The sequence below is a fragment of the Chamaea fasciata genome, unplaced genomic scaffold, assembly GCF_029207755.1.
Source record: "Chamaea fasciata isolate MVZ Bird 193981 ecotype frontalis unplaced genomic scaffold, bChaFas1.0.hap1 SCAF_6, whole genome shotgun sequence".
Taxonomy (NCBI): Eukaryota; Metazoa; Chordata; class Aves; order Passeriformes; family Sylviidae; genus Chamaea; species Chamaea fasciata.
The window spans coordinates 417,776-440,815 of record NW_027094091.1 but is presented as its reverse complement, the minus strand read 5'-3'; the positions used below and the strand labels follow the sequence as shown (position 1 = coordinate 440,815).

General features: G+C 58.6%; 1 protein-coding gene across 4 annotated transcripts; it reads right to left on the bottom strand.

Moving 5' to 3' along the window:
• Nucleotides 1-2,754: 2,754 nt before the first annotated feature.
• ADAM33 (ADAM metallopeptidase domain 33) lies at nucleotides 2,755-22,752 on the bottom strand. 4 transcript variants are annotated; one of them, XR_010721385.1, is made up of 21 exons: nucleotides 22,553-22,751; nucleotides 21,835-22,021; nucleotides 21,098-21,163; nucleotides 20,937-21,008; nucleotides 19,863-20,029; nucleotides 19,683-19,767; nucleotides 18,846-18,988; nucleotides 15,715-15,892; nucleotides 14,907-14,996; nucleotides 14,098-14,293; nucleotides 13,117-13,225; nucleotides 12,392-12,596; nucleotides 10,541-10,618; nucleotides 9,347-9,455; nucleotides 8,940-9,090; nucleotides 8,234-8,327; nucleotides 5,131-5,376; nucleotides 4,544-4,701; nucleotides 4,265-4,282; nucleotides 3,709-3,882; nucleotides 2,756-3,444 (listed from the first exon to the last, which is right to left on the bottom strand). XR_010721385.1 is itself a non-coding variant. In XM_066185103.1 (20 exons), exons 1-19 carry the CDS (start codon nucleotides 22,726-22,728, stop codon nucleotides 4,261-4,263), a joined length of 2,532 nt encoding a protein of 843 aa, XP_066041200.1. In that variant the 5' UTR covers nucleotides 22,729-22,752; the 3' UTR covers nucleotides 2,755-3,882; nucleotides 4,250-4,260. The 4 variants fall into 4 exon arrangements, 3 of the variants coding, with proteins under 3 accessions (XP_066041200.1, XP_066041199.1, XP_066041198.1); XM_066185103.1 differs by having other exon boundaries at nucleotides 2,755-3,882; nucleotides 4,250-4,282; nucleotides 22,553-22,752; XM_066185102.1 differs by having other exon boundaries at nucleotides 2,755-3,882; nucleotides 8,234-8,324; nucleotides 22,553-22,752.
• Nucleotides 22,753-23,040: the final 288 nt, after the last annotated feature.

Sequence of the window (23,040 nt, the reverse complement as noted above, 5' to 3'; positions counted from 1 at the left end):
CAGTAATTATTGGTACAAAATTGTAAATATATCATGTTTTAGGAGTTAATTGGGTTAGAAATCTCTAAGAGACCTTGGACATCCGGTCTCGTGGTCTTAGTGGTGTCTTTTCAGCGTGCTGAACCTGGTGTTAGGTCAGGTGTGCTGACCTGCAGATAAAAAACTTCATAAACGCCTTTCCAGACCTTCAGATAAAAAAAAAAGAAAATAAAAAAACCCCACAAACTTAATAAACACACTTAATAAGCTCCATCCCTTCTCCATCCCTGCTCCATCCCCTCTACTCTATCCCTGCTCCATCCCCTGTGCTCCATCCCTGCTCCATCCCCTCTACTCTAACCCTGCTCCATCCCTGCTCCATCCCTGCTCCATCCCTGCTCCATCCCTGCCCCATCCCTGCCCCATCCCTGCTCCATTCTGTCTACTCCATCCCCGCTCCACCACTGGAAAAAGAAATGGAAAGAGGCATTGTGGAATGGAATGGCAGTGTGCGATGGTTCCAGGTTGAAACGGTCACATCTTTTGGCGGAGAATGTTTGGTAATTGATGAAAAACTGAGATAAAATTAATTGGGAGAAATTAAAGGCGAAGCAAGTGTTAGTTAATAAATTAAGCAGGATTATGTTGAAATGTCTAGTGGGGGAATTTAGTCTAAGAAATTTTTTCTTCTGTTTAATTTTAGGAGTTTTGTTGTTTTAAGCAGGGAAAGAGCCCTACACAGGGCTCACCCCACAGCCAGCAGGGCCAGGCTGCCCCGGGACACCCCAGGGTGTGCAGGGACACCCCAGGGAGGGAACGGGCCTCGGGAAGGCCGGAGGGGTCTGTGAGCACTGAGTGTGCTGCTGTGGGCAGAGCGGGGTCGGCCCGGCTGTGCAGCAGCCCCGGGACACCGAGGGGGCTCTGCCCGGCCTGCCCAGCCCGGCCCGAGCCCCCCGGGGTGGGACACAGTCCTGCAGATGTGGGACACAGTCCCCGGGGGTGGGACACAGTCCTGCAGATGTGGGACACAGTCCCCAGGGGTGGGACACAGTCCTGGAGATGTGGGACACAGTCCCCAGGGGTGGGACACAGTCCTGCAGATGTGGGACACAGTCCCCAGATGTGTGACTCAGTCCCCAAGTGTGTGACCCAGCCCCCAGAGGTGTGACCCAGTCCCCGGGTGTGTGACCCAGTCCCCAGAGGTGTGACCCTGTCCCCAGGTGTGTGACCCTGTCCCCAGGTGTGTCACCCTGTCCCCAGGTGTGTGACCCAGTCCTCCAGAGGTGTGACCCAGTCCCCCAGAGGTGTGACCCAGTCCCCAGGTGTGTGACCCAGTCCCCAGAGGTGTCACCCTGTCCCCAGGTGTGTGACCCAGTCCCCAGAGGTGTGACCCAGTCCCCAGGTGTGTGACCCAGTCCCCAGAGGTGTCACCCTGTCCCCAGGTGTGTGACCCAGCCCTGCACAGCTGGGGCAGCCCGGGCACTGTGAGGGGGCCCTGCCCAGCCCTCCCTGCACACCAGGGGCAGACAAAGGGACTGTGGTGACCAGGAAGGTGCCACTGGTGAGTGACAGTCCCAGCTCCAGCTCCATGGGATCAGTCAGTCCCTTGTCCCTCGGGGCCTGTGACCAAGGCACTGCCACCCCTCGTGTCCCTCGGGGCCTGTGACCACGGCACTGCCACCCCTCGTGTCCCTCGGGGTCTGTGACCACGGCACTGCCACCCCTCGTGTCCCTCGGGGCCTGTGACCACGGCACTGCCACCCCTCGTGTCCCCCGGGGCCTGTGACCACGGCACTGCCACCCCTCGTGTCCCCCGGGGCCTGTGACCACGGCACTGCCACCCCTCGCTCTGGCATTAAGATGAACGGTCTGCTCCCTGAGGGAGGTTTTTCCCAACCACTCCATCACTGCAGGGGCTTCTCCAAACCCTGGGCAGCTGTTCGACCCCCTGCCCTGGGCAGGACAAGGGAGGACACCCACAGGAGCAGGGGTCCCTCTCCAGCCCCTCCACGGGCTCTTCCTCAAGTCTGACCATGCCAGAAGTCTGGGGGAGATCCCTAAAAAACCAGTGGGGCTTTGGGAATGTTCAGGGATCAGGTCATTAATCCTGCCCTGGAGCTCACCTCAGGATGATCTCGAGGGGTCCCTTCCAACCTCAGCGACACTGGTGTCCTGATTTTGTTATCAGGGTAGGAGGGGATGTTGGATCCTCGATCCCAGCTGCACATCCATGAACCATGAAGGATATGGAGGTACCAGGGATCACAGAATCCCAGAATCCCTGAGGATGGAAAATCCCTCCAAGGCCACCGAGTCCCAGCAGTGCTCAATCCCACCTTGTCCCCAGCCCAGAGCCCTGAGTGCCACCTCCAGGAATTCCCTGGACACCTCCAGGGATGGGCACTCCAAACCTCCCTGGGCGGCAGGGGCAGCCCTTCCATGGGGAAATTCCTGCTGCAGGGAAGACCTCAGTGTGAGACCAACAACTTCAGCACAAAGCCCGAGGGGAAGGACAGCTTGGGTGGCCTCGCCCACAGCCTGCAGTCTGTGACACTGGGGACAACGGGACACCAGAGCAGCTGCCTCAGGGTGTCCCTGAACCTACATCACGGCTGGACACGTCCCAGAAGGGTTTTCCCAGAGATGGGGCCCAGGCAGTGCGGCCGACAGGTCACACGCAGCTGGAGCAGGTTTTTGGGACCCCCGGGATGTGTTTGCCCTGGTGTGCTCAGAGCCCTCCCCCGGTGTCTGAAGGTTCAGGGAGCCAGAAAAGAGCCAGAGGAGCCGGGGCGACTTCTCAAAGTCTCTGTTGTTGTTTCAGACCCTGATCGAGCCGCAGGTCAAGTCACAGCAAAGTGGCACAAAGTGTGCAGGTCAACAGCACCTTGGACGGAGGGTCGGGCAGCCCTTCCAAGAATCCCTTTGTCAAACCTCACGACAGCCCTGTGAGGTAGGAAGCGGCCCCGGCGGGGGCCTGAGGCACAGAGAAATGCCGTGGCTTGGCCAAGGCACGGGCAGGGCGGGAGTTCTCCTGCTCTCCTTCCCGCCTTGCGGCTCTTCCCCCGGGACAGCGGAGTGTGAGCGCCCCCGGAGCCACGGCTGGGCCTGGCCCAGGAGCAGGGACCAGGACGCGTTGTGAGGGCTCCCGAGCCCCCCAAAAGCACCTTGGGAAGCGGCTGCCACCGGCCCTGGGGGCATTCACACCTTCCCAGACAGTTTCTCCTTCCAGGCGAGCCCGGCACTGTCACCGCGTGTCCTCGTGCGATCGAACACGAGGTCAGGAGGAGCCTGAGAACTTGGATCCTTCATGGAGATGTCCCAGCACTGCCTGGCCCGGCCCAGACTGGCCCAGACCACGTTTCTGTCGTGGCAAGAGTCTCCCCGAGACGGTGCCCGGCGTGGAGCTGCAGGCTGGGGGCTCACCAGGCCTGGAGGAGGAGGAGGAGCAGGAGGAGGAGGAGGTAGCTGCAAGGACATCACACTGTCACCAGCACCTTCCACGGGTGGGGATGTTCGCTTCCCCCGGGCGCTCCCTCCCAGCCCGTGTGCAATGCCAGAGGAAGCCGAAGCTGGGAGGGAGCTTGGCCAGGAAGCAGCACCAAGAGCTGTGGTGGGATCTCCGCCGTGGAGACCCCAGCTCCAACCCAGCCCTGGTCCAGCCGTGGTGCCAGTGTCCCCTCTCCACCCCCACCGCCGCGGTCTGTGTGCCGAACACCAAGTCTGTCTTACAAAAATAGTCCTCTGGTATCAAAAGGGTCACTAGAACGAGAGGGACGGGAGAGCCCTGTGGCCACAGCAGTGCAAATCAGGAGAGCCAGCTCAGGAAGGGTGGGACAGGTGTCCGGGGGTCGTCACTTCTTTGAGGAGAAGGAGGTGGACTGGACTTTGACGGCTGGGACTGGCCTGGAGCAAGGGGAAAGAGAAAGGGGACGCCTGAGTGCAGGCACCAGGCACCTTCCCCAGCCCAGGAATTCTCCCTGGACACAGCCCCAGGTCTGGCTGGGGGGAGAGGAACCCCTGCGGCTCCCCCGCCCCATTCCCAGGGGGCTCAGCAGTGCCGAGGGGCTGGGGCAGGAGTGACGCTGCCAAGGGCTCGATGTCCCAGCTGCAAACCCCACACTCTCCATCCCCCGGGATCAAACTGCCCCAGCGCTCGCTGGGGGGCCCAGAGGGACCGTGTCCTGCTCATCCAGGAGCCCCGGGAAGGTGGAGTGAGCCCATTTCCCAGCCCGGGGCTTTCCCAAAGGCCGCCCCCCCACAGGGTCTGTACCTGTTCTCCACTCACCTTTGAGGTGGCATCGGTCTGCAGGGAGGAAAGGGGAGAGAGCATCAGCATCATCCCACCCCTCCCTCACCCCCCCGCGCCCCCACAGCTCCCCCCAGGCTCTGGGGCCAGGGGCTCACCCCGGGGGTGGCATCTCCCCCATCCCAGCCCCTTTCCCCAATCCTGGCCACACCTGTGGGGTCGCTCCTGGAGGAGCCGTGGCCCTTTGGGATGTCCCTCCCCGGTGCCTCCACCATCTGGACCCCACCTCTGGGAGACACCCAGCTGCTCCCCACTCACTTTATCGGCCTGGAGGGGTGGCCGGAGCCACTGGACACCTTGAAGTTGGTGGGAGGGACCATGACCAGCAGGGTCTGTCCGTGTGCGGGGGGCAGCTCCTTGGCCAGCAGGGGAGCCCCGGGCAGCGGCCGGCGCGGGGGCTGCTGCTTTGGGACCACCTGGGAGCGTCACAGAGGGCACAGGGAGAGACAAAACCCTCAGAGGAACGTCCAGGGAGCTCCGACAAACCTCCCTCCCCGCCTCGCGCAGGGCTGAGATGCTTCAAAGCACAGAACAACACCCAGAAACCCAAAAACGTCCTCGGATCTAAAGGGCTCCCTGCAGTGTGAGAACAGGTCCAGCCCTCAGGGTGCTGTGACGGCTCCTTAACAGAGCCCAGCCCAAAGCCCAGCCAAACCCAGCCCGAACCCAGCTCCAAAGCACCCAAAAACCCCTGAAAACGTCCTCAGATCTAAAGGGCTTCTAAAGGTCCAGCCCCGGGGCTGCTGTGACAGCTCCTTAACAGAGCCCAGCCCGAAGCCCAGGAGATCCCTGGCTCTGGAAGGGGAGCAGGTCCAGGCAGTGTCCCTCACCTGTGGGCTCCTCACCTGTGGGCTCCTGATGGGGCTGCAGGGAAGAGGTTTCCTCGGCGGCGGGAGCTTGGCCTGGGAGGCGCCGGCTTTGGGGGGCACCAGGGGGGATTTGCTGGCTGGGGGAGGGGGCCGGGCGGGTTTGGGGTCCCTGGGGCGGGGGGCGATGGGGTGGGGAGCCGGGCGGAGGGGATGGACGACGTTGATGGGCTGAGAGCCGGGCGGGGCAGCGCCGGGGCTGGGCAGGAACGGGGTCCGTGCGCCCTGCGGGAGGAGAAAACACGGCGGGGTTAATTCTCCCGATGCCGGACAGGAGAAAACACGGCGGGGTTAATTCTCCCGGTGCCGGACAGGGGAAAACACGGCGGGGTTAATTCTCCCGGTGCCAGACAGGGGAAAACACGGCGGGGTTAATTCTCCCGATGCCGGACAGGAGAAAACACGGCGGGGTTAATTCTCCCGGTGCCGGACAGGGGAAAACACGGCGGGGTTAATTCTCCCGGTGCCGGACAGGGGAAAACACGGCGGGGTTAATTCTCCTAGTGCTGGACAGGAGAAAACACGGCGGGGTTAATTCTCCCGGTGCCGGACAGGGGAAAACACGGCGGGGTTAATTCTCCTGGTGCCGGACAGGGGAAAACACGGCGGGGTTAATTCTCCCGATGCCGGACAGGAGAAAACACGGCGGGGTTAATTCTCCCGATGCCGGACAGGGGAAAACACGGCGGGGTTAATTCTCCCTGTGCCGGACAGGGGAAAACACGGCGGGGTTAATTCTCCCGGTGCCGGACAGGGGAAAACACGGCGGGGTTAATTCTCCTAGTGCTGGACAGGAGAAAACACGGCGGGGTTAATTCTCCTGGTGCCGGACAGGGGAAAACACGGCGGGGTTAATTCTCCTGGTGCCGGACAGGAGAAAACACGGCGGGGTTAATTCTCCTGGTGCCGGACAGGGGAAAACACGGCGGGGTTAATTCTCCCGGTGCCGGACAGGGGAAAACACGGCGGGGTTAATTCTCCCTGTGCCGGACAGGGGAAAACACGGCGGGGTTAATTCTCCTGGTGCTGGACAGGAGAAAAGCAGATTTGGGAGAGGATCCTTGGGTTCAATTTTCCTGGTGCTGAACAGGAGAAAAGCACAGTGGGGGAGGTCTTTGAGTTAACTTCTCCTGGTGCCGAACAGGGGAAAACACAACGGGGGAGGAGAAGACACAATGGGGTTAAGTTCTCCTGGTGCTGAACAGGAGAAAAGCACAGTGAGGGAGATCCTTGGGTTAATTCCTGGTGCTGAACAGGTGAAAACACAGTGGGGGAGGAGATACTGGGTTAAATTTTCCAGGCGCTGAACAGGAGAAAAGCACAATGAGGTTAATTCTTCTGGTGCTGAACAGGAGGAAAGCGGAACTGGGACAGGATCCTTGGGTTCAATTTTCCTGGTGCTGAACAGGAGATGTCCCCTCGAGGCCTGGCTTCCAGGGAGCTGCAGGAGCAGCACTGGGAGCACTTTCTGGGACCACCACTTTTACCATCCCACCCAAATCTGACCGTGTTCAGTGGAGAACCTGTCAGTGCTGGTGGTTGGATCTGATGATCTTAGTCATGAGAGCATTTCCAACCTTCCTGATTCTGTGATTCTGTGTTTGCTCCACCATGAGGACACACAGGGGTGAGAAAGGTGCTGGAGATCCAGAGCAGGGTCAGCTCTGGTGAATCCACAGCAGATTTCCAGCAGATGGGAAACTTCATCCAAAAAACCTGAATTCTTCCTAAATTCGGCCCTGGTGCTCAGAAAGCTCCAGTGAAGGTTAAAAGTTAAAAATTCACTGAAGTGTGGCACAGGATAAATAAAAGGACTTCTGGAAAATGAGGGAATAACCAAAAGAAGGAATAACCAAAGCTGGAGGAGCCAAGAGCAATGACCCGAGGAGGAAGAACAGGACACCATAAATCAAACTACAAAGCCAAAGACCAATTCTGTTCAAATTTTGGGCTCGTTAACATCAGAAAATACTGAGCCCCCAAACACAGGCTGCGATCATCCCTCGCTCCCATCCATCCCTTCTCCGTGTGGGAAATCTCCCAGTGGAGGCTCCTGGTGCTCACCAGGGCACTTTGAGCTCCACAGACTCAGTTTTAGGAGGGATGGGCACACCTGGCCACGGGCTCAGTGCAGACACGAGGCAGGACCTGCACAGGGCACCAGGGCTTGCCCAGCTCCCGGGAGCAGATGTGACATCCGCAGGCTTCAATCCCAGCAGGGAAAACCAGTCTGGCAGCTGAGTTATCACTGCCCTTTGTGAGTTATCACTGCCTTTAGTGAGTTATCACTGACCTTAGTGAGTTATATCAGTGACCTGAGTGAGTTATCACTGCCTTTAGTGAGTTATCATGGACCCCAGTGAATTATATCGCTGAAATTAATGAGTTATCACTGACCTCAGTGAGTTATCACTGATCTGAGTGAGTTATATCAGTGACCTCAGTGAGTTACCCCTGACCCCAGAGAGTTATCACTGCCCTGGTGAGTTATCACTGCCCTCAGAGAGTTATCATTGCCCTCAGAGAGTTATCCCTGACCTCGGTGAGTTATCCCTGACCTTGGTGAGTTATCACTGACCCCAGAGAGTTATCACTGCCCCCGGTGAGTTATCACTGACCCCAGAGAGTTATATCAGTGACCTCAGTGAGTTATCACTGACCCCGGTGAGTTATCACTGCCCCTGGTGAGTTATCACTGACCCCAGAGAGTTATCACTGATCTGAGTGAGTTATATCAGTGACCTCAGTGAGTTATCACTGACCCCAGTGAGTTATCACTGATCTGAGTGAGTTATCACTGACCTCAGTGAGTTATCACTGATCTGAGTGAGTTATCACTGCCCTCGGTGAGTTATCACTGACCTCAGTGAGTTATCACTGCCCCCGGTAAGTTATCGCTGCCCTCGGTAAGTTATAACTGCCCTCGGTGAGTTATCACTGACCCCAGAAAGTTATCACTGATCCCAGAGACTTATCACTGCTCTGGGTGAGTTATCACTGACCCCGGTGAGTTATCACTGACCTGAATGAGTTATCACTGCCCTAGGTGAGTTATCTCTGACCCCGGTGAGTTATCACTGACCTTTCTGGGGTGGCTGGAGGCTGAAATGTTCCTCAGGGTGAAAGCAGCTTTGGGACGGGCACTGCTCGACTTCCGACCGATGGATTTGCTCCTGCTGGATTGGGGACACGGCACAATAAACACTCAGGGGAGCACCAGCTGCCTGGAAACTGCCCATCAGCTCCTGTCTCAATTAACACCTCATTAGCGGCCAGCCCTCACTGCTGGGCTGCAGGGATGGTCAGTGTGTGGGGCAGGGACGGCCAGTTTGTGGGGCAGGGATGGCCAGTCTGTGGGGCAGGGAGGGTCAGTGTGTGCCCCCCACACCTGCAGGCTTTAGGGTGCCCCACACACCTGAAGCCTTTGGGTGCCCCACACACCTGCAGCCTTTGGGTGCCCCACACACCTGCAGGCTTTGGGCTGCCGCACACACCTGCAGCCTTTGGGGCGCCCCACACACCTGCAGGCTTTGGGTGCCCCACACACCTGCAGCCTTTGGGGTGCCCCACACACCTGCAGACCTTTGGGTGCCGCACACACCTGCAGCCTTTGGGTGCCCCACACACCTGCAGCCTTTGGGTGCCCCCCACACCTGCAGCCTTTGGGGTGCCCCACACACCTGCAGACCTTTGGGTGCCCCACACACCTGCAGACCTTTGGGTGCCCCACACACCTACAAACCTTGGGGCGCCCCACACACCTGCAGACCTTTGGGTGCCCCACACACCTGCAGCCCTCCTGGCTCCCGTGCCTGGTGTCCTTGATCCACCTGTGCAGGAGGGAGTTCTCCCGCCGGTACCAGTAGTAGACGGTCAGCGACAGGGCGGGCAGGAGGAAGAGGAAGATGACGAGGAGGGCGATCAGGACGGACCCATGCTCTGGCAGGGGAAGCACAGGGACCAGTGAGGGGCTGGAATGGGGCTCGATGGAAGTGGTGACCCCATGTGCCCATTCCTGGCCACCCGAGCTGGGGACAGCCTTGCTGGTCACAGCCCTCAGTGGCCTCTGATGACAACGGGTGTCCCCAAGCAGCCAGAGCTGGGCACAGGCTGTGGGGCCGCCCCACCCAGCCCTGCCCTGGCACCGCTGCAGCCCAGGAGGAGCCCGGGGCTCTGGGGACAAGCTGTGACTCACTGTGGCTCTGCACGGGGCCACTGTCCACGCTGCCACCCAGCCCCGGCTTCTCGCAGAACGGGGGGGCCCAGCCCGGGTCACAGTGACAGTTCTTGTTGCTGTTGCAGACCTGGGGACAAGAGGAGAGGGTTGGACACCACTGGGGACAGGCGGAAATGGTGGTTGGTAGGGCAGGGGTGAACAGACGGTGATAGAAGTCCGCACTGAAGCTTCACCCCTGACGGTGCTCCCCCTTGGACATCACAGGATCCTGGAAGGGTTGGGGTCAGGAGAGACCTTAAAGCTCCTCCAGTGCCACCCCTGCCAGGGCAGGGACACCTCCCACTGTCCCAGGGACACCTCCCACTGTCCCAGGCTGCTCCAAGCCCCAATATCCAGCCTGGCCTTGGACACTGCCAGGAATCCAGGAGCAGCCACAGCTGCTCTGGGCACCTGTGCCAGGCCCTCACACCCTGCCAGGGAACAATTCCTGCCCAAAATCCCATCTACATCTTCTTTCAGTCTGAAGCCGTTCCCCCCGGTCCTGTCATTCTCTGTCCGTGTAAAAAGTCACTTCCCCTGTTTTTTATAAGCCCCTTTCAGTGCTGGAAGGTGCCAGAAGGTCTCCCCAGAGCTCTCTCCTCTCCAGGCTGACCGGCTCTGAGCTCAGAGTTAAGCCCTGAGAGCCGTAGCCACGCTGGGCAGAGCAGAGGGCAGATGTGGGTGTTTCAGTTGTCACAAAAGGGTAAATCAGATGTTTCATCGGCCACATCCCTTCCGTAACCCAGCAGGAATTCCCACAGCAGTTTCTGTTGCGTCATCTGACAAAGCCCCGCACTCCACAGAGCTCGAACCTCTGTAACCTTTCAGCTTTGGGGAACAGTGTCTTCCTCCTGCTGTCCCAGTTCTCTTTCCAGCTCTTGTTTTTCTCTCAGGAGGACCAAGCACCTGCTCTGAGCTCCAAACACTCTCCAGCTCAAATCGCACCCCGATCCAAGTTCTGCAGGTGGTCCTTACACCACAAACAATCTCCTTCCTCTCGCTGGGACAGGGGTGAGCAAAGATCCCAGCCCCACCTGGAGCTGAGGCACGGGACGGGGCTGAAAGGCAGAAATCCACTGGGTGACAGGGCCCATCCCTGTGGGAGACCCTTGGTTTGGCTCCAACCCCTGCCCCTGGTCACAGGAATTCCCTGGAGGTGCCAGCAGCGCTCACCCCGTGGCCGTGGCAGCGGGACACGCACTTCTCCAGCTCGAACAGGGACGCGTTCTGGCACCGGCGGTCCTTGCACACCTGCGAGGGACACGAGGGGCTCAGCTCACACAGGGACCCAGCAGAGGGGACTGGGGGGCACCGGGGGGGCTCTCCAAAGGGTTTGAGGGCTGGAAAATGCAGGGTGGTGAGATGGCACGGTTCCAGTCAATGGGTTTCACCCCTGTTCCCTATCCGGGGTGACTCAGCTGAGCACAGCCGCCAGCCCACACAGCCCACCTGCCAGCTCCTGCAGAAACCATTTCCCATTTGGCCCCAAAACCCAGGCTCTGGCCAAGATAAACAATGCTGGATTTCACAACTGGCCATATTTCCTCATGAAAATGTCACCGTTTTGGCCTTCCCAACGAAAATGTCACTGTGAAAATGCCAGACAGGGAAGGCTGTGCCTCCACAGCCAACCCTCTCTGGAACACATCCCTCCTTCCGTGTCCTCTGCCAGCCTCTGCCCTCTCTCAGCCTGACTGACCCCCTCTGAAGTGCTCGGAGATGCAGGGGCTGCAGAGACCAACGCTCAGTCAGCCCTGGATTTGTCACGTTGGTTGATCCAGTCAGCACTGGATTTGTCACGTTGATTCCTGGCAGAGATTTCCTGTTTCTCCTGAGAAACAACCTCTTCGTAGGAGGAAGCCTCATCCATCAAACCCCTGGGCAATTCCCGCTGGAGTTACTCCACTCTGAACTGATTTGGTGAGGAAGCTTAGAGGGCAGAGAGAACAACTGGGTGGCCTAAACACGACTGAGCATCTGGTGATGCCCACAAATGCCCCGGGAGAGAAGGACCTGGTGGCCTACAAACACCTGGTGGCAGCAGTCCAGGTGTCACCGAGGCAACGCCTGCAGGTGTGGAAGGAACCACATCCCAGGGCCTGGCTGTGACACTGGGACGAGACACGTGCACCCTGGAGCTGGCTCAGAGCCCAGAGATGGTGTCTTGGGTTGCAATATGTCACCAAAAGTGTGTGCTCTATTTGCCATCTCTTGGAACCGGCTGGGAAGGTGTTTTTTTCTTTATCTCTTATATGACCCATCCCTCATAACTCTGGGTGGGATCTTCTGTTCAAGGGCAGCTGTTAAACCACGTGGGGCCGTGTTCTTTATCCCTTCCAGGACCTGTCCCTCATCACTCTGGGGGGGATATCTTCTATTTAAAACCAGGTGGGGCTGTGTTCTTTATCCCTTCCAGGACCCATCCTCCCTCCAGGGGATCTCTGCTGTCCATGGGCCATCCAGGCTCACTGCAGGGCTGATACAATCCCATCATCCCACGGGGAGAGGCTCCACCCAGGGGGAGGAGCCCAGCATTCCCGCCTGGATCACACCTGGCATTCAGAACACCAGCACAGCCTGTGTGCACTGGATTCCCAGAAAGAGACCAGACCCATCCCAGTACCACTGGAGCCTTCTCCAGGATCACCTCTGCTCCCACAGAACCACAGCTGGCACTGCAGGAGGATTTATCTGGGCTGACACCAACACCCCGACCAACAGCGGGTCAAGTCCTGTTCCGACTCTGTCAGAGTTTCCAGGATTTTTTTTTTGTTTGCTTGTTTTTCATACTACTACATTTGTATTCTTCTTATTCCTAGTAAAGAACTGCTATTCCTATTCCCATCTCTTTGCCTGAGAGCCCCTTAATTTCAAAATTACAGTAATTTGGAGAGAAGGGGTTTACGTCCTTTACATCCTCCATCCCAAGGGAAGCTCCGGCTTTCCCTGGCGGACACACCTGCCTTTCCAAACCAAGGCAGACGGTGCCCTGCAGGACAGCCCACCCCAGGAAGGGGCACTCACCATCCCATCCCCACACTTGGTGCCCGTCAGCACCAGCCCGGGGTCGGACAGGTCCTCCTGGTCGTCCTTGGCGCTGTAGACGAAGGTGCCCCGGCACTTGACCTCGCGGCCCTTGAAGCGGATGGTGGTGTCGATGGACACCGTGTTGGTCCCCTGCGGCTTCTTGGCCGAGCTCTGGCACTGGATCTTCCCACACATGGCGTCCCTGCAGCGGGCACGGCCCAGGGCAGCTGGGACATGGGGACAGCGGGGCCCTCCCAGCCCCACCATCCCACACCCCTGGGGTCGTTCCCGCTGAATTTACGGACACGCTGGAGAGGCTCAGCGGGTTAAATCGTGGGCAGCACAGAAATGACGGAGGGGGGTGTTGGGAGGAGGCTCTGACATCCCTGGAATCCCTGGGAATACCGGGGAGCACACACCCCCTAAAAAGCATCTCCATCTGGCTTTGACTTTCCATGGGGCTGGGCTGGGAGGTGCTGGTGGTGGGACAGCAGAACCACAGGATCGCTTCGCTTGGAAAACACCTGGAGATCACCAAGTCCAACCTCCCAGCAGCGATGGGGACAGAGCCCAGGGAGGACCTGGTGGCTTCCTCAGGTACCAAACAGGGCTGGAGGCTGGGTCAGGGCCCTCCAGTCCCTGGGCAGGGGTGGCAGGGGCAGCTGTGGGTGCGGGAGGGGGACACGGGGCACCCCAGGGCGCCAGCAGGGCACCGCACCCACCTCTTGTCACACTTGACGTAGCGACCCTGGCTGTCCTTGCCGCAGTTGCCGTAGGTGTTCCCTGCCATATTCACGTCCTGGAAACACGCGTCCGGCGCCGGCCACGCTCCTGCACACAGGGAGAGGTCCTGGGGGAGGCAGGCAGGAGTCCCCACAGCAGGAGCAGCAGCTGGAGGCTCATGGAGAACGCACCGCGGAAAGGTCTCCCAAGAGCTGCTGCTGTGGGTGCCGGGCCAAGAACAGGAGGGATGAAATTCCCTTTTTTCTGGAGTCTTGTGGAGGATTTTGGTCATGGAGTGGGTTGGGTTGGAAGAGACCTTAAAGCCCACCCAGTTCTACCCCCTGCCACGGGCAGGGACACTTCCACTGTCCCAGGCTGCTCCAACCCCAACGTCCAACCTGGCCTTGGGCATTCCAGGGATCCAGGGGCAGCCACAGCTGCTCTGGGCACCCTGTGCCAGCCCCTCCATCCACACCCCCAGCCCCACGGGCCACGGGGACCCCACAGGGAGCCAGCACTGAGACCCTGCCGGAAATCTGGAAACTGAGAATTTGGAGGTTTATAATTTAGTGTATAGCAATACACGTAAGTTAAGATGGAGGATTCTGGGCACTGTCTAAGCCCTTCTTCTTCACCTTCTTCTTCCTTCTTCTTCATGGGTTTGGGTGTTTTTTTTCCAATTGGGTGAAAAAGGCCCGCACTGCGGGCCTTGGGAGGTCATTACTGGGTCAAAAACATAATCCAGCCGTCACCTCATTACTGGGTAATTAGCACCGAAATAAACTTGGAAAGACTCAGAGGTGCTCCATTTTGCCTCTGCTCTCCAACCTGCTAGTCAGAGCTCACGGCTCGTGAGCCTGTAAATAGATAAATAATCGAAATGGCGACTCCCGCGTATTGACCCCGACCTCGGCAAGGAGAAAAGGAAGCAGAACCTTCCCAGGACCCCCGAGGGGTGCTGCAGCAGGGGGGGCACTGACCTGGCCCCCAGAGCTGCACGCACTGCTGCTGGTGCGTCATGCACATGCCGTTGCTGCAGTAGGCCTGCCCGCGGGCGCACGACGAGCCGTCCAGCAGGTACACGTTGGCCGGGCAGTACGGGGACGCCCCGGTGCAGAACTCCGGCAGGTCGCACGATCCCGCCGCCTCCCGGCACATCGTCCCCGCCGCCTTCAGCTGCGGGGGGACAGGGGACGTGGGCACAGAGCCGGGGGACAGCGTGGGGCTGACCCTCCTGGCGCTGATGGCGGCTGGGGACATCTCATGGGTCAGGGGACAGGGACACGTTCCTCAGCAGGACCTCAGCCACAGGGCTGCCAGAGGAAATCCTCCTGGAGAGGGAGTTTGGAAAAGGGCCTGGAGTGCCAGGACACAGGGGATGGCTCCCACTGCCAGAGGGCAGGGATGGATGGGATTTTGGGCAGGAATTGTTCCCTGTGAGGTGGGCAGGCCCCGCCACAGGGCGCCCAGAGCAGCTGTGGCTGATCCCTGGCAGTGCCCAAGGCTGGGCTGGACATTGGGGTTGGAGCAGTCTGGGACACTGGCAGTGTCCCTGGGACAGTGGGAGGTGTCCCTGCCATGGCAGGGGTGGCCCTGGGTGGGCTTTGGGGTCTCTTCCCACCCAGCCCATTCCATGATTCTCCTGCAGACATGAGGCTACACATGAACCCTGCCCGTGGGGCACAGGGAATGTGCAGCACAGGAATCCCAAGGGAATGCCAGGGCCGGCTCTCTGGCTCATCCCACAGGCACGGGGTGGGCACGGGGTGGGCACGGGGTGGGGTCCCACCTTGCAGCTGTGGCAGCAGTCGCCGTGGGCACACTGGGCCCCCTCCTTGAGCGTGCAGTTGTGAGCGTTGCAGCAGGGGTTGGTGCATTCCTGCGAGGAGAGGACAGCTCCATGGGCAAGGGTTCCATCCCTTCCCCGCCCACCACAGCGCTGCCTTTCCCATCCTGCCAGTGGGGAAACTGAGGCACGGTGGGCATGAGGAAGAGCTGGGCACTCAAGGGAAAAGTCAAGGAGAAAGTCAAGACTGGGGTAAATGGATTCAGGCAGGAGTGACTGGGAAAAGCCCCTGGGATGGAGTCCCCGTGGTGACAGCAAACCCTTCCCTTGGAAATGCCCTGTGCAGGGATTCCCTCAGCTGAGGTGGGCTGCAGGAGGGTCACCCTGTACTCCCATCCCCAGGGGGTCACCCTGTACCCCCATCCCCAGGGGATCACTGTGCCCCCATCCCCAGGCGGGTCACCCTGTACCCCCATCTCCAGGGGGTCACTCTGTACCTGCACCCCCTGGAGGACCCCTCTGTACCCCAATCCCCACAGGGTCACTCTGTAACCCCATCCCCAGGGGGTCACTGTGCCCCCATCCCCAGGGGAGTCACCCTGTCCCCCATCCCCTGTACCCCCCCTGTCCCCCATCCCCAGCAGGACCCACCCTGTCTCCCATCCCCAGAGAGACCCCCTGTCCCCCATCCCCTGTATCCCCCTGTCCCCCATCCCCAGCAGGACCCACCCTGTCCCCCATCCCCAGAGAGACCCCCTGTCCCCCATCCCCTGTATCCCCCTGTCCCTCATCCCCAGAGGACCCCCCATACCTCCACCTCCCCGCAGTCACAGTCCTCTCCCTCCTCCCGGAAGCCGTTCCCACATTTCCGAGCCACCACCAGGTCCTTGGTGTCGGGCAGGTTGAAGAGGCACATTCCCCCTCCCTTCTGGAAGTAGTTCTCCAGCTGCCTCCTGCTGCAGGAGCTGAACACGCGGGGGAACGGGTGCCTGTGTGGAGACGCCGGGAAAAGGTGGCAAATTCGTGAGAACGGGGAATTTAGGACGTGGACAAAGTGGCACAAACCCTCCCCAGAGCAGATTCCCCACTGTTCAGTGAGCCCGGGAACATCTCCCAGCCCAGCTGGCGCTGCCAGACCAACAACCAGGGGACAACTCCGAACCCCAAGATGCTCAGGGATGGGATTGGGGGGCAGGCAGAGCCTCTGTCCATCACCCCTGGAACATCAATCCCTCCTGCAGGGAACCTGCTGGGACAGGAACCCCCCTGGTGGGAGCCCCAGGCCGCAGATGTCACCCCAGCACTGCTGCCGATGTCACCTCTGCCCCGGGACACGTCCCCACACCTGCAGGGCCCCCTGCTCCCGCTCGGCTCAAACCAAACCCCTTCCTGTTCTCACTGAACCACAACACCCACCTGGGTACTGAAATACCCCACAGCTGAGGTGGGTGAAAATCACTTTAAAAGTAAAGAAATATGGAAAAGAAACACCAAAAAGGACCCACAGAGCAGCAAAAAAAAAAAAAATTAAAATAGCCAGAGCCTACAATGCGTAAGGAGCTGAGGAACAGGAGCAGCACTCATTTTCTACAGAACCTCTGAGTGTGTTTTTCTCCAATTTCACCGTTTGTGGGGGTTTCGGTGGTTTGTGAAGAAGAAGGAAGCATTTCCTCCTTCTTAGAAACAGTTTCATTTCCCCTTTAAGCTGAAAAATATTTTCATATCAGGACATCTCTTTCTCGAAATGACTCAGAGGGCATTTTATAAGAGTGGTTTTGAAATCTCTTGATCTGGAGGGAAAGCTGTGAGTGCCTGCAGTGCTCAGCCTGTGAGGCTGAGCAGGCCAATGCACCCTGGATGTATTTATATATATAAAACTATATGTTTTTATTATTATTATATCTTGTATTTTAATTTTTTTTGTTTATATTTATATATATTCACATCCATGGCTATGCAAAGAGGGGCAGGATGAACACAGTCAGGAACGTGCAATAGGGACAGGCTGAAATGTGCAATAGGGACAGGCTGAACAGTCAGAAATGTGCAATAGGAACAGTCAGAAATGTGTAAATAGGAACAGGTTGAACACAGTCAGAAATGTGCAATAGGAACAGTCAGAAATGTGCAATAGGAACAGTCAGAAATGTGTAAATAGGAACAGGTTGAACACAGTCAGAAATGTGCAATAGGAACAGTCAGAAATGTGCAATAGGGACAGTCAGAAATGTGCAATAGGAACAGTCAGAAATGTGCAATAGGGACAGGCTGAACACAGTCAGAAATGTAATAGGGACAGGTTGAACACAGTCAGAAATGTGCAATAGGAACAGTCAGAAATGTGTAAATAGGAACAGGTTGAACACAGTCAGAAATGTGCAATAGGAACAGTCAGAAATGTGCAATAGGAACAGTCAGAAATGTGTAAATAGGAACAGGTTGAACACAGTCAGAAATGTGCAATAGGAACAGTCAGAAATGTGCAATAGGGACAGGCTGAACACAGTCAGAAATGTGCAATAGGAACAGTCAGAAATGTGTAAATAGGAACAGGTTGAACACAGTCAGAAATGTGCAATAGGAACAGTCAGAAATGTGCAATAGGGACAGTCAGAAATGTGCAATAGGGACAGGCTGAACACAGTCAGAAATGTGCAATAGGAACAGTCAGAAATGTGTAAATAGGAACAGGTTGAACATAGTCAGAAATGTGCAATAGGAACAGTCAGAAATGTGCAATAGGAACAGGTTGAACACAGTCAGAAATGTGCAATAGGAACAGTCAGAAATGTGCAATAGGGACAGGTTGAACACAGTCAGAAATGTGCAATAGGGACAGGCTGAAGACAGTCAGAAATGCGTAAATAGGGACAGTCAGAAGTGTGCCAAGAGGAACAGTCAGAAGTGTGCTTTTCCCCAGCACAGTCTGCCCAGGCAGAGTTAAATCCTGTGGGATCTACGCCAGGCTCTGGCAGCCCTGAAACCACAAGTGGGGTCCCCACTGTTCCCTCCTAAGCGGAAGAGCAGGTGGGTTCAATGACAGGGAATGAACAGCTGCTTTGCTCAGGGCAGGGATGTCGGGGAGGAGTGAATCATCAGGAGGTGGAAAACCCAAAGGGAGAAGGGCTCTGGGAAGGAAATCCGCCAACCAGGTGGATTATGAAGCCCATCCCATGGCAGGGACACCTCCCACTGCCCCAGGTGGATCCAAGCTGGCCTTGGGCACTGCCAGGGATCCAGGGGCAGCCCCAGCAAATGTGGGAATTCCAGCCCAGCCCCTGCCCACCCTCCCAGGCAGGAATTGCTGCCCAAGATCCCAGCCCAATGTCCCCTTTCCCAGTGGGAAGCCATTCCCTGTGTCCTGTCCCTGCAGCCCTTGTCCCCAGTCCCTCTCCAACTCTCCTGGAGCCCCTTCAGGCCCTGCCAGGGACTGGGAGCTCTCCCTGGAGCCTTCCCTTCTCCAGGGGAACATTCCCAGCTCTCCCAGCCTGGCTCTAGAGCAGAGGTGACAACATTCCCTGCCCCCCACAGCACACACAACCCCCACAGCCTGCTGGGGGTTTGGGGACACACCCAGGCCATTGGGGACACACCCAGGAAGGCACTGGTGACACCCCCAGGGCGCTGAGGACACACCCAGGGCACTGGGGACACACTCAGGGCATTGGGGACAGTGGAGACACGCCCAGGGCGCTGGGGACACTGGAGACACATCCAGGGCGCTGGAGACACGCCCAGGGCACTGGGGACACACCCAGGGCACCGGGGACACACCCAGGGTGCTGGGGACACTGAGGACACACCCAGGGCACCGGGGACACACCCAGGGTGCTGGGGACACTGAGGACACACCTAGGGCACTGAGGACACACCCAGGGTGCTGGGGACACAGGAAGGCACCGGTGACACCCCCAGGGCGCTGGGGACACCGGGGACACTCACCCCGTGGCCGCGGCCATGACGCAGCCGCCCTGCTCAGGCGTGGCCTCGCGGCAGCAGCCCGCCATGTCGTGCACCATGCCGAAGTTGTGGCCGATCTCGTGGGCCATGGTGGCCGCGGCGCCGATGGGCTGCTCCGCGTGGTCCTGCGCACGGAGGGGACAGCCAGGTGTCACCGCGGCCAGCAGCAGCCGGGGACAGGGGTGACACATGGCAGGGAGTGGGGCTGGGCACAGGGAGGGACCACGCAGCCCTGGGAGGTGGGAGAAGGTTCATGGCACAAGTGGGGTTTGGTCTCCTGAAATTCCCCTGTGGGACTGTTGGGGACTCTGGGCTGGAGCCAACTGCTCCAAATCCCGGGGCACATCCCAAACCCCAGAGACCGGGGTGCCGCCCACCACCCTGCCCAGGGAGCAAAGGTCACCAAGGCCACCGTGACCACCTCCAAAGGTCACCAAGGCCACCATGACCACCCCCAAAGGTCACCAAGGCCACCGTGACCACCCCATCACGCCCAGCGCCACCATCAGGAGGAGGAGAAGTTATCTGGGCAGAGATGATCCCAGAAATCCCAGAGAGGAGAGGAGAGGCAGGGAACATTCAGGGCCTCTCCAGCATGGCACAGGAGCAGCACAGGAGATCCCAGCGCTGCTGCCAGCTGGGAACTGGGGACACCTTGAACAGCCCCTTCTCACCCCCCTGTGCACCTGGCCACCACCTGAGGGGCCAGGGGCTACAGCATCATCCCTCACCTTCAGGCTGCACCCCCGGCCCAGCCTCAGGGGCCTCCTCCAGCCCCACAGAGGCTGGGGCGGCACAGGGACCCCCAGCCCCCCTTACCACGCTGACCCCTCCGGAGTTATCGGCGCTGCACATCCCCTCCAGCGGAGCCATGCCGATGGTGGTGCCCCCAAAGGTCTTCCCCCTGCCCGGGCAGGAGAACAGGGCCCAGTTCATCACCCGGGGGGTGGGGGTTGTTTGGGAGCCCCCCCCGGCGGTGTCCCCACCCCGGTGACCCACGTCAGCAGCTGGGCGTTGTCGTGCTTCTTGCGCGCCCTCAGCGACTTCTTCCACTGCAGGAAGGCCCAGAGCGTGGCGTTGGCGTCGCTGCTCACCGTGCACTGGTCCCGCTCCGTCCACACCTCCAGCCCGATCAGGGCCACCTTGATGTTCAGCAGCCTGTAGAACTGCAGCGGGGGACAGGTGGAGCTCCAGGGATTCCCCGGGATTCCCCTGGAATTCCCTGGTGGGGTGTTAGGGCTGGTGGGTGTTCATGTTTCCCTGGTGTGGGAACTGACAGTGGTCAGAACATGGATTTTTAGGCTCCAGGCAGATGCTTGAAGCCTGTGGGAAAGCCAAGGGCAGAACTCCCTCAGTCTGGCCTGGGAAATCATAAGGGGGAACCCAAAACAACCTTGTAGACACCGTCCTCCTGACCCCTGGTGTTTTTCCAACTTGTTCACCTGTAGAGGTGTTTACAAAAAGGTGGTGCCCTAAAGGACCAACCCTATTCATTGTACCAAAACTCTGCATAAAAGAATCTCTCAATAAACTTTGCTCTAAGCCCTCTGAAGAAATTGGAGTTCTGTGTGTCGTTGCATGAGCTGTCCTGAATTGTAACGACACCCCGTGACTGCAGAACGCACCTGTCCCAAATCCACCTGCAAGCGTGGGCTCCACAGGTGTGGGCACAGCAGCCAGCCGGGGCAGCACAATGACATTGGGTGACAACACCTCAGCGTGTCCCTTTGCCAAAACGCCAGCACTGAGCCCAGGCAGGGCCAGTGAACCCTTCCCTGCTGAGCTCAGCCCACGGGCGACAGAGCCCTTCCCACCACGAGATCAGAGAACTCCTGAGCTCCCTGATGGGAGGAGGAGCGGTGGAGTCCCCAACCCTGAAGGGATTTAAAGTCACGTGCATGTGGCACTTGGGGACATGGGCAGGGGTGGCCTGGGCAGCACAGGGGAATGGTTGGACTCGAAGGACTTACAGATCTTTTCTGACCTTAACAATTCCATAACTGTATGATTCCTTGCCCTGGTGACATGGGGACAGCCCCTGAGGGCCACACCAGGCTCTGGCAGGTCCCTCACCTTGTCCACGTAGTTTGCAATCTCCACGATGCGCTGCTTGGTGCGGCCCAGGTTGAGGTTCTGGTTCCTGTACTGGAGAGAGGTGAGGGTGGGGAAGGGTCACGGGTAAATCCAGGCTGGAGACCGGGAGGGACCCCGGTTTTGTGCCCCCCAGCTCTCACCAGGGTGTGATCAGCAACGATGAAGAGCTCCATGTACTTCATGGTCCTCCAGGCGTCTCTCCTGGCCTGCAGGCAGACACAGGGCTCAGCACAGAGGGGCAGCCCTTGGCTCTGGGCACCCTCCTGACACCACAGAGCTGCTCAGGAGGGACAGCTGAGAGGGGAAACTGAGGCACAAGGTGACAGGGAACGTTTGGGTGGCTCCAAAGGAGCTCACGGCATGTCCCACACTGTAGGATGCAGCACCAAGACCCAATTGATGAGGATTCACCCCAGTGGATTTACCCAGTGGATTTGCCTGCGTGGGTTTACCCATGAGGATTTACCCAGTGGATTTACCTGTGTGGATTTACCCGTGAGGATTTGCCCCAGTGGATTTACCCAGTGGATTGACCCCAGTGGATTGACCTGTGTGGATTTGCCCCAGTGGATTTACCCATCAGGATTCACCCCAATGGATTTACCCCAATGGATTTACCCACGAGGATTGACCCAATGGATTCACCCACGATGATTTACCAATGAGGATTCACCCACGAGGATTTGCCCACAAGGATTTACCCAGTGGATCTACCCAGTGGATTTACTCAGGGGATTGACCCAGGAGGGTTTACCCATGAGGATTTACCCACGAGGATTCACCCATGAGGATTCACCCACGAGGATTTTCCCAGTGGATTTCCACAGTGGATTTACCCACAAAGATTTACCCCAGTGGATTTACCCAGAGGATTTACCCGTGGGTGCTGCTGCTGGAAGAGCTGGGCGATGCCAGCCATGGTGCCCCCGAGGTCCTGGCCGTGCCCACAGGTGCCCCCTGGCATGGGCAGGTGCTCTGCTCGCTGGATGAGGTGCAGACCTGGCTCAGGGGTCCCCAGGGGTCTCAGGTAGTAGCTGGTGTTGCTGCTCAGCACTATGAGGCCCCTGGAAACGGGAACAGCGCCGATGGCTCCTGTGGTGTACCTACTGTGGCTCCCGCAGCCCCCGAGGCCCCACAAACTCGTGGCACATCAGCCTGGGCCATACCCCATGTGGGAGCAGGGACAGGAGTTGGGAATCTCTGCCCAAACAGCCCCTGGGCACCCAAACCTGACCCCGTCAGAGCAGGGAACAAAGGCCAGGCTGGGACTGAGCTCTGGGGTGCAGGGATTTGCCCCCTCCAGGGATAAAATTCCTGGCAGCAACCTCATGCTGCCAAGAATATGGTGCCCGCCCAGCCCTTCCATACCCTATTCCTTCATTCCCCACTCCTTCCTCCATTCCTTGCTCCTTCCCGCATAATCTGTTCCTTCCTCCATTCATTACTCCTTTCTCCATTCCCTATTCTTTCCTTCATTCTCTACTCCTTCCCCCACCCCCTATTCCCCTCCACCCCCTATTCCCCTCCATCCCCCATTCCCCTCCATTCCCCATTCCCCTCCATCCCCCATTCCCCCCCATCCCCCATTCCCTCACCGTATTCCCGAGCAGGTGCTCAGCACGACCCAGGACTGTTGGTGGCCACGGACGTGGCCGTGATAGTGACAGTGCTCCTGGAGACAGACAGTGGGGACCTCCCTTGGGGGGCTGGGGGCAACAACCCCCCTGTGCTGACCCAGAAAAGTTTCCCTTTTCCATTCCCCCTTTTCCATTCCCCCTTTTCCATTGCCCCATTTCCATTCCCCCCATTTCCATTCCCCCGTTTCCACTGCCCCCATTTCCACTGCCCCTTTTCCATTCCCCCATTTCCAAGCCCCATTTCCATTCCCCCCTTTTTCACTGCCCCATTTCCATTCCCCCTCTTCCATTCCTCCTTTTCCACTGCCCCATTTCCATTCCCCCATTTCCATTCCTTTTCCATTCCCCCTTTTCCACTGCCCCATTTCCATTCCCCCTTTTCCACTGCCCCTTTTCCATTCCCCCCTTTTCCATTGCCCCATTTCCATTCCCCCTTTTCCACTGCC

What these genes read in the sequence shown, in the direction of transcription:
- ADAM33 (XM_066185101.1), bottom strand. Translation starts at nt 22,728, where the DNA reads ATGGAAAAGGGGGAATGGAAAAGGGAAACTTTTCTGGGTCAGCACAGG. An exon ending in TCGTTGCTGATCACACCCTG is followed by an intron (nt 21,009 to 21,097) that starts GTGAGAGCTGGG and finishes ACCTCTCTCCAG; the next exon opens with TACAGGAACCAGAACCTCAA. An exon ending in CCTCCAGCCACCCCAGAAAG is followed by an intron (nt 5,377 to 8,233) that starts GTCAGTGATAAC and finishes CTCCTCCCGCAG; the next exon opens with GGCGCACGGACCCCGTTCCT.